This window comes from Leptopilina heterotoma, unplaced genomic scaffold (assembly GCF_015476425.1).
Source record: "Leptopilina heterotoma isolate Lh14 unplaced genomic scaffold, ASM1547642v1 Lhet_411, whole genome shotgun sequence".
Classification (NCBI taxonomy): Eukaryota; Metazoa; Arthropoda; class Insecta; order Hymenoptera; family Figitidae; genus Leptopilina; species Leptopilina heterotoma.
In genome coordinates this window covers 644,785-658,979 of record NW_025111072.1, presented here as the reverse complement: position 1 = coordinate 658,979, position 14,195 = coordinate 644,785, and the positions used below count along the sequence as shown (strand labels likewise).

The 14,195-nt window shown below is 28.0% G+C and overlaps 2 protein-coding genes across 2 annotated transcripts; one reads left to right on the top strand and one right to left on the bottom strand.

Annotated features, from left to right (window-relative positions):
- The first annotated feature begins 1,429 nt into the window (after positions 1 to 1,429).
- LOC122506365 lies at positions 1,430 to 2,619 on the top strand. The gene is made up of 4 exons (XM_043618494.1): positions 1,430 to 1,558; positions 1,646 to 1,853; positions 1,933 to 2,140; positions 2,218 to 2,619. Exons 3-4 carry the CDS (start codon positions 2,030 to 2,032, stop codon positions 2,545 to 2,547), a joined length of 441 nt encoding a protein of 146 aa, XP_043474429.1. The 5' UTR covers positions 1,430 to 1,558; positions 1,646 to 1,853; positions 1,933 to 2,029; the 3' UTR covers positions 2,548 to 2,619.
- Positions 2,620 to 2,822: 203 nt separating this feature from the next.
- On the bottom strand, positions 2,823 to 7,104 carry LOC122506359. Its single transcript, XM_043618481.1, has 3 exons — positions 6,720 to 7,104; positions 5,141 to 5,310; positions 2,823 to 5,034 (listed from the first exon to the last, which is right to left on the bottom strand). The coding sequence occupies exons 1-3, from the start codon at positions 7,093 to 7,095 to the stop codon at positions 2,947 to 2,949; spliced, it is 2,634 nt and encodes an 877-aa protein (XP_043474416.1). The 5' UTR covers positions 7,096 to 7,104; the 3' UTR covers positions 2,823 to 2,946.
- Positions 7,105 to 14,195: the final 7,091 nt, after the last annotated feature.

Here is a 14,195-nt window from a genome sequence, read left to right as displayed (position 1 = left end):
AGTTCGAGCTGAGCCGAGCTGTGTAAAAAGCTCGAATAGTTTCGAGTACTTGAATTCACTCTAGTGCTCAAATTTAATCAAGTCCTCGAATTTACACGAGTACTCGAATTGTTCGAGTACTTGAAGTCCCTCAAGTACTCGAAAATGTCGAGTACTTGATACATCGAGCCGGCTTGGCTCGGCTCGAGAAAATTTCGGCTTGGCTCGGATCGACATTTCGAGCTTTTTGCACATCTCTACCAAAAATATACATTTTAATCCACTTAATCTCGCAATCATCAGCAAAGAAGAACATGTGATGAGAATGTAATCCTTAAAGTCGTAGTAACTTTAAGAAAAAAATGTTTTATTAAACATGTAACAGGAAATAATAACAAGAACACAAATAATGCACAACAGTTGTAGACCATCGCGAGCGAAGCGAGCCATTTGCGCGCGAAGCGCGCAACATCACACGGAGCGCGAAGCGCGACGATCAATATTCGCGCGCCCCGAGGCGCGCCGAAACTTGCGAGCGAAGCGAGCCTCCGCGCGAAGCGCGGATGAGAATGTGTCCGCGCTTGCGCGGACAGATTTTTTTATTTCATTGAGAATTTTTATTACTCTACATCCACTAATAATTGAATAAAAAAATTATTCTCAAAAACTTAAATAAAATTTTTTTTAGAAACAATTAAAAAAAATGGAAACAAATTTTTCGCCAGAATTAAATTATTTTCACAAATAATGAAACTTTTTGCTGTTATTCAATTATTTAAAATACAATATTTTGAAGAAAATTTTTCGAAAGAAATTAAGTATTTTCAAAAATGTTGTTATAATTTGTTTATAAAAATTAAATTATTTTCATATAAATAATAAAATTCGTCCAAAGAATTCCATAATTTTTCCTGCGATATTAATTAAATTATTTGAAATGATTTGTAATACAATTTTATATAAATTCCTCGAGAAATGTAATTGTTTTTAAAAATTTTATAAGTAAAATTAGATTTTAAAAAATAATCAATTACTGTATCAAGTATTTAATTTTGTATTATCATAATTGAATTCTCGTATAACGTTCTAATAAGAGTTGAATTAAAAATTAATTTTAGTTTAAATTTCAGATAATAATTGAATATTAAAAGTGTTATCCCAGTATGAATTATTAAAAATAATGAAATTGGAAACGATTTTTTAATTGAAATCTTTAAAAATTTTAATTTGTTATAAAAATGTAAAAATATTTAAGAATTTATTTTAAAAAATTATTAATTTAGAATTGATGTTATTATCAGGATTATAAGTGCTTTTTAGTCAAATTTAATCTTTAAATAGCTACTTTTTATTATTTTTTTCTAAAATTAATGATTCTCTTTGCTACTTTTTAAAAATTAATTATTTAGTTCGAAGTTTGTGTAAATTAATTTAATTTTTTTGCAGGGCATTGTTAAAACTCAGCTTAGTGCCAGAATTCGCAACTGTCGTTATCGCTTAAAAAAAAATTGAGTGCAGAAGAGACGATATAGTTAAATAATTGTTCTGAAGCAGAAATTAACCTTTCCGATGAAGCTGGGTATGTTAATTTATGAAAATTTTTAATTTTAAAATCTTTTTCTTTGAAAGTTATTAATTTTCCAATATTAATAATTTACTTTTTCAGTCCATCAGGTTGTATTGCAGACTCTCAAAATGTCGAGAATGCGTTTCAAGAACTTAACAAATGTAAAATCACAGACGATTCAAACAACGTAAAGCGATTGATGGAAATTACAAAAAAGAAGCGACGAACTTTCATTGAAAGTAGTGAAGTCTCTTTGACAATTAGAGACATTATTAACAAATTTCCTCAATTGAGTTTATTTAAATTGGTAATTTAATTTCAATTTATATATTTTCCGATCCGAATAATAGAATTTAATTATTATTGTGTTCTTTATTTTTTTATAGATTACTTATGAGTTTCTACTGCTAACAAAGGCTAATGAAGAACAATTATTAGCAAAATTAAATAGTATTGTTGAGAAATTTGGGACAACATTTTATAATGGAATCTGACACCGATGAGAACAGAGCTAAAATTTTCAAACGACTTCATGAAGAATTAACTCTGAAAAAATTTTTGAAAGCCAGAGAACCTTTAATAACTATAACGGAGGTTTTTAAATATTTTCTAAACAGGTGAATAGTAAAATTATTCTGCTCAAAATTAAAGTGACAAAAATTATTCTATAGGCTGAAAAAAGAAGTACAAGTGAACTTCTATGCGCTGAGATGTCATCGCCAAGACTTGTCGTTTATGTAGAAGACGGCGGAATTGTTTCTGCTTTCATAGTTGCGGACAAGGAAGTGAGAATTAAAATTTCCAACCCCAATATTGAAAAGGCTCTTCTTTCACTTTTTGCGTCATACTTCGCGTGGAACATCAAGTATCCGTCGGCTTATGTTAATACATTATCTTATCTAGATCAGGAGATTTTAAATAATCAAAACCACAAGCAAACAGCAGTTCACAAATTTACAAGAAAAATGAAAAGTAGATTGAATATACATACTTTAAATTAAGGTTCAGAGATTTGTTAATTCATAATTAATTAAATTTATTAAACAAATCAAAGTTCGTAAAAATAAAAAGAAATCGACATATTATTTAAAAAATTGTTTAAAGTAAAGTAAAATTTTAGGTTATATAAATTGAATGTATTCCATTCATTTAAAGTGAAAGCTGTTATATTTTTTCCAAAAAAACAAGGTGTTCATTTTCTTATTGTTTCTAGATAGTTAAAGTCTGATTAAAAGAAGGGAAAAATATGCAGTTAAAGCTGTTAAAAAATTTTATTTTTAAACCAATATAAAACTACGACCTGTATTCAACAATTAAAGTTGATTAAAATTGTACTAACTATAATAATCGTCGTATATTATAATAAATTTCATTTTATAAATATTAATTGTTTTCTTGTTTTATCCAATAAATTCCGTGCGTTCGTGAAATAATAAAGTAACGTATGTTTTATCATCATGTGAGAACGTTGGAATAGAATGAGGAAAAATTAAATTTTCTAATAAAATTACATCTTCATTAGTATTTATTGGTTCAGCCACACAATAAGCGTTCAAAATTCGGTCATATTCTACTGTTTCTAAAACTTTAAATAAAAACATAATTTTCTCTTTTATAATATAAATGTCTTTAATTTTTGCGAAAGTGGGCAATGTTTCATCTTCACAATCAAGAAGAAAAATTGAATTTTGCTTATATGTTGCTCCATAGCTTTTAATTTTTGGCGAGCGCATTATTTGAAGCGACAGCAGGCAATTTATTTTTTCGAGGTAACTTTTGAATAAATGAGCATTTGGTAAATTTTGTAAAAGTAAAATTTCTCCTGGCGAAATTTCATCTCCTTTATACAAAAAAGTCTTGTTTTCTGAACCTGTCGCTAGTTCCAAAGCAATTTTGGACTGAAATCTATAAGACAGACTTAGCGGCGCATTTTTAAATGATCTTATGACCGGCATCATGGATTTGAAATAACTATGCTGACTTTCGAATCTAAAACACCATTGTTGGCGAGCTGGTCCAAATAATCTTATATACATTGGTATATGGATTAAGAAATGAAATTTAGGTACAATTTCATTTGGGTATAAACGAATAAATCGCAAAATAAATACCTCAATCATTCGTTCTAATAAATGTACCGTTTCGGAGGATATCTCGTAGGCAAAACAAGTGCTCACTATTTGTAACAAAAGTGTATGGCAATACATGGATTCCAAAGTGTCATCATTCTTTAACCACTTCACAATCAAAAATGGTAGAGTAAAAACGAGACCTAGCATTTGCGATGCGCTTTGTTTCAGAGATTTTTCTTGACTAAGATGTTCCATCAAAATTAAAGCTGGTTTATTAACACCGAAATAATCAAAATTAAAATTTTCGATGCTTTCATTCAGATCGTCTAGAGTGAAAAGCCCTTTATCGAAAATTAAATAGTGCAGCAAACATTGTGTTTCCACGATGCAGACTCCTTCTATTAGAACATGCATTCCATCCTGCGGTAAACATTTTGTGACGTCCAAATTATTTATGTCCAGCAGTGGACTTCGTTCATTTATTCCAAATTCAACTTTTCTTTTATTTTTTTCATTTTTCGTGATGTTTTCTTCATTTATCGCCCTCAAGTGATGATTATGGGTTTCCACATTTCTGAGTGTGAATTCACTCTCATTAAATTTTTCCTTCCACGTACTCTCAGTAGCCATACACGTACGGCATAAGCAATGAGCAGAAACGGATCTTTTATAACCACCCAAAAACGCTGAAGCGGGATTGTCACCAGAAGAAAATAATATTGATCCTTTAAAAATTTTTATTTCATTACCAACGCTGATTCTCAATCCTTCCGTTTGAAGAATATTCATTTCTTTTACGAGAGGTTCTAAGAACTTTTGAATTCCATATTTTTTTAGGAAATTAGTTTTAACAATACTGTATAAATAAATAGAGTTTTTGTTGGATCTTAATCGAGGTTCAATATTTCCTGGAGACCAATAAAACATGCTTAAATTATGTTTTTTGCAATTTGCACCTAGCGGATTGGTAACTGTTAAATCGTCGTAATAAAATAAAATTGCTAAAGCATTAGGATTCTCTCGAAAAAAAGGATTTTCTTTGTAAATTTCTCCGTCCAATACCGAGCGATAAGTACCATCATCTTTTTCAATCCTATTTTCAATGTTTTCTCGAATTTCATCATTGCTTAATAGATTTTTTAATGTGTCTAAAACAGGCACAATGTAGGCATTATCCTTTCTTTCAATCAAATCTGAATGAGAATCTTTTTTTACCCATCGTAACGTCGTTCCCATTTTCATTTCCACAGGCTGCACCATTTTGAATTCTTCAACCAAAAATTGATCCAGTTTATTTTTCGATGCAAAGTCAGAAAAGCTTTCTGAATAATTTTGCGAATTTTGTGCAATTAGTCTTTTTATTATATTAGAATTAACTAAATTGGTCTCAGGGTCGACGTGTTTCTCAATTTCTTTCTATAACAAAACATAACTAATATTATATACAAAAAAAATATTTAATGTAAACGTAATTACTAACGTTTTATTTAGAAAAACACTTTCTGATTTAAATTATACATACCAATAAATCATCGGAATAAGAATTGTAAAGGGTTATAATCTCCGTCACAATTTCTTCTATAGTTGACTGAGAAGTTTTACCATTTTCACGAATGTTCAAGAGAAACTGTGCCGCGCGCAATTTCACTTTCAGCAGAGCTTTTTTATTTTGAACTTCTTCCGTCACTGGAGCTATAAAATGTATTTTTTGTAAATTTTGTGTGTTTATAAATTATTGAAATTTGTGTGGACCAAAAAAATGTGAGGTTATTTTACTAGAATTTTTAATGTTTAAAAAAACGAAATTCTTCTTTAAAAATATTTTTCAAATTTCTAAAATAAGTTAAAAGTAATGTCAAATTTAGCATTTTTTAACTTCAAGAGTTATTTTTTAAATGTACAAAATAATATTTTTTTACAAAGTACGAATTAAACAAAATAACAAAAATATCGTCGTTTATTTCAGGCTTCACTCTCAATAATTAATTTTAAAAAAATATCAAAAAGTAGTTTTAATACTGAAAAAAGTAGCTATCGAAAATTAATTTTAACGCGCATAAAAAGAAAATTGTTTTAGTCGATTCACAAAAATTCGATTCAGTATTTCCCTGACTGTTTCCTGATTTCAATTAAAAATATTTATTTTTATTATAATCCTGCTAAGAACTTTAATTCTAAATTTTTAAAAAATTAAATTATTTTCTAAATTTTTATCCTAAAAAATACAATTGTTTTTAAAAGTAAATAAATAAAGTATTTAATAAAATTTAATTTAAATTCTTCACAGGAATTAAAAAAAATAAAATAATAATTTTTCAAAGTAACAATTTAAATGCTATTATAGTTTTTTCAAAAAAAAAATCGTACTATAACGCTTTTAATATTCAATTATTATCTAAAATTTCAACGAAATTCTTTTTAGATCAGTTCTTATTATAAAGTTCAACTGAAATTCAACTATTTAAATAAAAAAAGTAAATAATATATTGAATAATTAAATGTTTCTCAAAATTTATTTCTTAGAAAGAATTTAATTAAAAATAATTCAATTTCTGAGAAGAATTTTATTATTTATAAAAATAATTAAATTCTTCAGAAGAATTTTATTTAATTCTTTTTAAATAATTAAATTCTCGTGAAAAATTTTATTATTGGGGACAATAATTGAATAAATGTGAAGAAATTAAAGAATTAAAGAAAGAATTTATCAATTTTTAAAACAATAATTGAATTTCTGAGAAGCATTTTATTATTTATGCGAAAATAATTGTATTTTTGCCTGGATTTTTATTAAAATGATATAGATATTGAAAATCATTGATTTTCGAAATTTTTTTGAGAATAATCGAATCGTTTCAAAGAATTTTATTACAATTTAAAAAATTTTTTTTTATTTCAACTGTTAGCGTATTTAAATTAATGCAAATTTCCCTCAAAAATAAAGAAAAAATTAGCTTTTAGTGTCATAAATATAAAAAAGTATCTAAATAGTAGCAAAATTTAAAAAAAGTAGTAAATAGTAGGTTTCAGTAGATGAGTGCGTAGCCTGCGTTATTTGTACTTTCGAAAATTTAGTGACATGTGAGGTTATGTTTACTCACCTTCAAATTGTTGTGATTTTTGAACATTATCACTAATATCATTGAAAGCAGCTGTTGGGAAATGAAAAGGCTCATTTTCCTCTTTATCGAATGTTGCATTATGTGTTCTGTAGTTGTGTTTTCTAAATGTTTCATAATTTCGATATGTTTCTCCACACTGACAAGTTATTTTGAACAGAGGATTGTGTCGGTGACAATTTAAAATATGTTTCCTGAGAAGTGTTTGAGACAATCCCTTGTAAAAACACATTTCACATTTTAATTTATCCATTTTGTATAAATAGCAATTGAATTTTCCTTTCATAAAAAAGACATTGTGGGAAAAGTCGAATGTATTTTTTTTCTTCTTAAAAATGTCAAAATAGAAAATAATCATTGACAATGTAAAAAGCGAATAGAAGGGTGAACTTACATTTTGAAATGAAATATAGTACCTTAAATACTCACACATAAAAGTTGGAGCTACAGTCACTCTTTTTAATATCATTGGAGTTGCAATTTTGTTAATTTTTATTAATTTAACTATAAAACTAAATTAAAATTAAAGTAATTTAAATAAATTATATTAATCACTAAAAAATCTTCTTTAAATAAAAGAAACACGTTGATAAATAACGAAAATTAGTATACTTTCGAAATGTGAATTTATTCACATCACAGAACCAGGGTGAAACACTTAAGATGTTTTAGTTGAAGACATATAAGTGTCTCAAAATAAAACACTTATCCGTTTCAAATATGTGGACATAAGACATCTTACGTGTTTCAAATATGGGACAAAACGTCTCAAAATGAGACACATGATTTTGCAGTGTATTTTCATAAGAAGACGTTTAATTAAATTTTCTTAAAAAGTGTCATCATTCAATCAAACCTTCATATATTTTCTTACAGTCGTAGCACACTAATGGGATAGTGAAAAAAGTTTGAAAACATACGTCTTTTAGCTATTTTCCTTGTAGCTGAATTAATATTTCACACGTCGCAAAAATAAAAACGTTAAAAATGTATACTTTTCTGAGACTTTCAAATAAAATTTAAGCGTTTTTCAATTTTAAACTCATAAAATTAATTGACAAATTAATATTTTGTTCTAATACTGTACATAAATGTTGCTTAGTATATAATTTAGGAAAATATGATTAAGCAATAAGTTTCAATCTAAAATAATACGGACTTTTAAGTGTTCGATTCGAGTATCATAAAAGTTAACAGTTTCGTAGATTTGCCCATATCTCACAGTGGATGAGTGGAGGGATGCCTGTGAATGTCTTTGCGGGAGAGGAGCAGGTACTTATAGAGTCAGTGAAACAGGTCACAAGCGAGAAGAAATCACTAGCATGCACTCTGGCGGCGCTTGTCGGAACTGTTTTCTGGCGCGCATGCATATCCTGACATTATCGGCACAGCGCTTGGCAACCAACGTTGCGCCACTTCCGACAAGCGCCGCCAGAGTGCATGCTAGTGATTTCTTCTCGCTTGTGACCTGTTACACTGACTCTATAAGTACCTGCTCCTCTCCCGCAAAGACATTCACAGGCATCCCTACACTGTGAGATATACGGTGAGGAAATTTTTATCAGTCTTTCACCTTTGTTTTACCAGAGGTGAAAAATTAAATTAATATGTTCTATTAATTTAAAAAAATATATATTTTTGAAAAATATATTTTTTAAAAATAAATTTTAATTATAATAATTAAAAAAATCAATTTTCAATACCTTGGTTTTTTGTTGGCTACCAATAAAAAATCAAGCTTTTGAAAATCGATTTTGTTTCCTTGGCAATTCCTTGGCAACTAATATTGGCCCGATGCTTGACTACCGATCATTGGCAGTAGCGTAATCATCCCAAGCTAAAACCAATGGTGGTCCAATGATGGTTGCCATTATTGTTCCAATAATGGAACGGAATTCGCCCAGCATGGCCCATTATTGAACTAATCGTTTACTTCCCATTGGGTAGTGGGGCTGAATTTCAATGGAACGTCTCCACCAATCAGAGACGCTCTACTTTAATCGCCTTTCCTGCAAAATTCACTGTTGGGAGCTAAGGTCCCTTTCAACGTTATTTTTCACATTATAAAAATCAAAATAACTTGCACTTTTTTTTTACTAAAAATTGTGGTATTTTGTCGCAATTTTTTTAAATGAGTCGAAAAAAGTCACAACTTTCTTAATTTCCCTGACAACAAATTTTTTCCTGACATTTCCCTGACTTTACTGACATTCTTGCTATGAAATATGTTCAAAAATAATCTTTTTTATTTTTTAACATACAGGAGTGAAAAAAACTTATTTTTTTAATTTGCAATATCCACGTGGACAATTGTATAGGGGGGAGGGGGTTTGACAAATGTCCACGACTGTCCACAACGGGGGGCGGGGGCGTCAAAAATTGGTAAAAAATTGTCCACGTGGTTTATGGACGGCCCCTATTGACCGGACCATGTTTTCTATATGTCTTTTGGGTCGCTGAATTCGAATCCGAACTCAGTTTTGCGCCATCACGTCAAGTTATTTCACAAATTAATGAAATTCGAAAAAACTGACTGTAAACAAGATTTAAATAAAAATAAGCAGAAGATTCTATTAAAAAACATTTTTAAAACACTGAAAAAATATTACATAATGTTAAACAATCAAAAAATCTCGTAAATATTTCAAATTTAAGATGGCGGATCCAATACGGCGTCAATTTTTTTAAAATTCACCCAATTCGCCTGAATCTTGTTACTAGGGGGTTTTTGGGTTTGCTAAATACGAATTTTACCTTAGTTTTCAAAAATTCAAAATGGCAGATCCAATATGGCTGACCAATTTTTAAACACATTATTGGATTTACCTGAAACGTTATACTCGGGGGTTTTCGGGATAGCTGAATACGAATGTGACGTCAGAATGTATTTTCTGCCTATAATTTTTTTTTTCTTTCTCTTCTTTTCTCTCGACGTTTTACTTTAATTTTTTTTTATTATCAAACAAGATAAAATAGTACATTTCTTTTAGACTCTCAAATATTGATTTTTCTCAAATGAGATTTTTGCCAATCTCGTTTTCAAAACTTTCGAAACGAGAAAAATCAATATTTACTAGTAAATAGATCTTAAAATGCATTTAAGATATCGAGAACAAAGAAAAGAGCGTAAGGCCCTTTTCGGTCTAAATTTACGTAGACGATCCCGGCGCGATAAAGATCGAGCGGCGGCAAAGCGGGAAAAACCCAAAATTCGCCTGTTAAGCGAATTTCTCTTTTTCTTTCCATAAAAATTAAGTAACACGAATTTTGCGTTTTTCTCAGTTCTATTAAATTTAATTAAATTTACCGTAAAAGAATGTTATTAATCTTTAAACCATTTTTCTCTTTTTTTTATTATTATTAATTAATTTTATAAGAAATTTATTCAATAAGAATTCAATTTTATTTTTATTTTCTTTCTCTCTCTTACTCATAAGTATCAAACGATAATTGAAATTATAAGCATTTAAATAATTGAAATTTCTTTTTTACGATAAAGTTTAAAATTTGTTTAAACAATAATTACTATTAATAAATATATTCAATAAAATATTAATTCTATTCATGATTTCCATTTCTTGTGTAAATTAAATTCTAAAATAAATTAAAAATTACTGATTAGTAAAATTCAATTATTTAATTGTTTAAATATAATATTATTAAAAATTTAGAACTTTAATAATCCTTTGACTAATTTCAACATGGCAAAATAATAAAATTGTTTAAATTAATGATTAATGCTAATTTACTAAATTTTGCAAAAATAAAATGTTTAAAGCTAATACTCTACAAAATTAAGATTTAAACAATTTTAATTTAAAAGGATGAAATTAAATTAATTCTAATAATTCCTAAAATTTAAAATTTAGTTACAAAAATTAGTAATATGCATTTATCCGATCATTTTTAATAATAAATAATAATTGTAATCAAAATTGGAAATTACTCTATATTTTAAGGTTTATTGTAAACAACTTAAATTAACTAATTTCAGATTGTTTGTTAAAAATCGTACTAATTTTTATATAAGATTTTTATTCGATTTAATTGTAAAAATCTTTGATAATTTCTCAAAAAGGTTGAATTTTTAAAACTTTGAATTTTACGGAAAACCTAACAGTGTCTCCATCTTTTGAAAAAGCTCTCAAGTTTTATCCCACTCTAAAGATTTTCAAATTCAAACGCCCACATAAAAATTTGGCAACTTTCGGAGGGACGAAACTAAGGGTCCCAATCATAAGATCTTCTCTAATGAGTTTTTACGCCTTCTTCTTTTTCTATTCGACAAAACCGAATTTTGCCATGCCCATACTCCTCCACCAGAAAATGTAACCCCCAATTTGAAAAATTTTAGAGGGGACAAGACTATAAAAATTGGAACTCTAAAAAAAACTGTACTCATTTTTCAATTTTGAATTTTTAAGTTTCAACTGTCCTAACTTCTTCAAATTACTACAAGTTTTAATAAGTTTTTCAAAGTTTTACAAATTTTAAAAAGTCAAACAAGTTTTTGACAAGTTTTAATAAGTTTTTCAAAGTTTTACAAATTTTAAAAAGTCAAACAAGTTTTTGACAAGTTTTAACAAGTTTTTCAAAGTTTTACAAATTTTAAAAAGTCATTTTTACATGACAAGTTTTTGACAAGTTTTAAAAAGTTTTCAACAAGTTTTTCAAAGTTCAACAAGTTAAAAAAAAAGTTAAACAAGTTTTGACAAATTTTACAAAGTCAAAAATACTTTAAAAATTTCTACAATCTACAAAAAAAATCTTGAGGAGAAATTATCAAAGATTGAACGACGAAATATATTGCTGCCTATTCTGTTTGCCGAAATATTCAAATTACAACAATAAAAGTAAGTTTAATGAATAAATGTTATAAAATTAATTAATTCGTTTACATTCATTCATTTTCTTTTTTTATCACAAGTTTACTTTCTTCTACTCTTTACATTTTTTTCGTCTGAAATAGAAACTTGTACAACCGAGTTTCATGATGACACTTGAATTTTTGAATAGGGAAAACGCGCGGTATTGATATGTATAGTTGCTAACCTTATTTTATTAAGCGCGTAGGCTATACATTTTCAATTCTCTTTTCGTTAACTTCTTTTCTTCCTTCCTTAATACATACGTTTTACACTAATTTTAAGACAATTTAATCTATCAAAATAAGATCAAAAGATTCCCGAACTATTAGACTTTATTGTCTAGGTTCAAACAATATGTTAATATTTTATTATTAACAACTTTTAAATTATGTTATATCTTCGGACGTAACACGAATTTCACCTTAGATTTCAAAAATTCAAAAACTGATAAATTTTTAAATAATAATTTGTTAGCCATATTGGATCCGCCATTTTGGATTTTTTAAAACTAAGGTGAAATTTGTATTCAGCGACCCCAAAAACCCCCAAGTAACAAGTTTCGAATAAATCTGATAAATTTTTTAAAAATACGTCAGCCATATTGGATCCGCCATTTTGAATTTTGAAAAACTAAGGTGAAATTCGTATTCAGCGACCCCAAGAACCCCCGAGTAACAAATTTCAAGTAAATCTGATACATTTTTAAAAAATTCGTCAGCCATATTGGATCCGCCATTTTGAAGAAACTTGACGTGATGGCGCAAAACTGAGTTCGGATTCGAATTCAGCGACCCAAAAAACATATAAAAAACATGGTCCGGTCAATACTTTCTTTTTAAAAAATTTTGTTGTCCTGTGTAATTTATCCAATATTTTTCAATTGAAAGAACTTCAGAAACTATATATTTCATGATAAAAATGATATCGCAGGATGTCAAGAATTGTAAGTCATCTGTGATACGATACTATCATTATGCTACTGGGTAAAAGCTTAGGTGGTAAAAAGTTTTGTTATTTTACTTTTAGATTTCACTTTTAAAGATGTTTTGAGCAATGTAAAGACAAAAATTAAGCTGGGTGTCTGTGTTCGTTTAACAAAATTCCCGGCTTTGTCCAAATTTCACCCGCTTTATTTTTTTTATTAAATTTAAATTTACTTGATTTTACCCATAAATAAATCTGCAGATGGCATTATTAGTACCAGTCTTTGACGGGTTTTAGTTTCTACTATAATACATTTGACAGAGTGTTTACCAATTGTGTGGGGAAACCGAGAAATAGCCGGGAATTTTTTTCCAAATTAAAAAGTTTTATTATATTAATTTGTTTTTAAAAATTTGCTTTTTACTTTAATTTTTATTGATGTAATATTTTTTATGACAACAGGCCCCAGTAAAAATTTAAGCCTAAACATGTAGATTTTATTTAGGTTTTAGCAGTCATAACGTAGGGTCTAATTGTGACACAATTATTTCGAATTAGACTCTACTTTGACTCCAAAAGCTGGTGGAAATTTAGGATTAATTTTTAATACATTAATTGCAGTACTATAAACGCATAAAGTACTACAAATTAACAAATACTGTTCCTGAATAACAAATTTGATAGTAATAACAGTAATATTTTCCTAATGAAATAGTTAATAGTAACTAGTTATTAGCTTTTCCCATTAAAATTAAATTCCCGGCTATTTCCTGGTTGGTTGACACCTTTTCAAAAATGTATTAGTAAAAACTAAAACTCGTCGAAGACGGGTCCGACAACTAGTGAATAAATAAATATTAAATAAAATAAAATTTACTTTGTTGCCCTGCTCTATTTTAAAAACCTAACATCAATCAGAAAATAATATAATAATGATTCTATCACTCGGTTTTCAAATTAATTATGTGTTGAAGTTAACGATCACTCCGAATCAAGCCTGGCTTGACTTGGAGTGATTGTTAACTTTAACACATAATTAATTTGGAAATTTTGGAATTCTTATTGGAAGAAATGCACTATTTATGTTCTATACATTTTCTTCGTGAAAGGATTTTTTGAAAAAGATAAAAAATACCAACTCCATGCGGAGTTTTTTCCTAGTTTTTTATTTAATGATTTTAAAAGAAATCTTTTCTTTTATTCTGTTTGTTGTTGAATTTAACGTTTATCTTTAAAATCAGAATAGTTAAGAATTTGCATAATTACACTTTTTATTTATCATTATTTTTCCTAGTTGAATTACCGTTTACTGCATTTATGAAATGAATACTAAAATGTAACCTTATAAGATGATGTTTATTAACCAGTGATAAGTATTATATTTCCGTATAATCCACGCCCCTTTTGCATTCAGATTGAAAGAATGAATACGACGAATATTATAAGTAAATCACTTAACAACGGGACATGGAGCGCTTTAGAGCCCGTAATTCTCTTACTATGATAAATACTTGCCTAGTGCTATATCTCCCATCGTTGAATAAACGTCTAAATATTGCGTGTTTTACAAGAGAAATTCTAAAATTTGTATTGCTGAATTTTATTTTTGCATTTTACTTACTGCGTCCAATAAAAAATACTTGAATTTATTAGCTTACTATATACA

Bases quoted from the DNA above. Each gene is read 5' to 3' on its own strand.
- LOC122506365 (XM_043618494.1), top strand. From the start codon at position 2,030: ATGGAATCTGACACCGATGAGAACAGAGCTAAAATTTTCAAACGACTT. The intron at 2,141-2,217 runs GTTTTTAAATAT...ATTATTCTATAG, and splicing joins CTTTAATAACTATAACGGAG to GCTGAAAAAAGAAGTACAAG.
- LOC122506359 (XM_043618481.1), bottom strand. From the start codon at position 7,095: ATGATTATTTTCTATTTTGACATTTTTAAGAAGAAAAAAAATACATTC. The intron at 5,311-6,719 runs GTGAGTAAACAT...TACATTTTATAG, and splicing joins AAAATCACAACAATTTGAAG to CTCCAGTGACGGAAGAAGTT. The intron at 5,035-5,140 runs GTATGTATAATT...GTTTTGTTATAG, and splicing joins CTTATTCCGATGATTTATTG to AAAGAAATTGAGAAACACGT.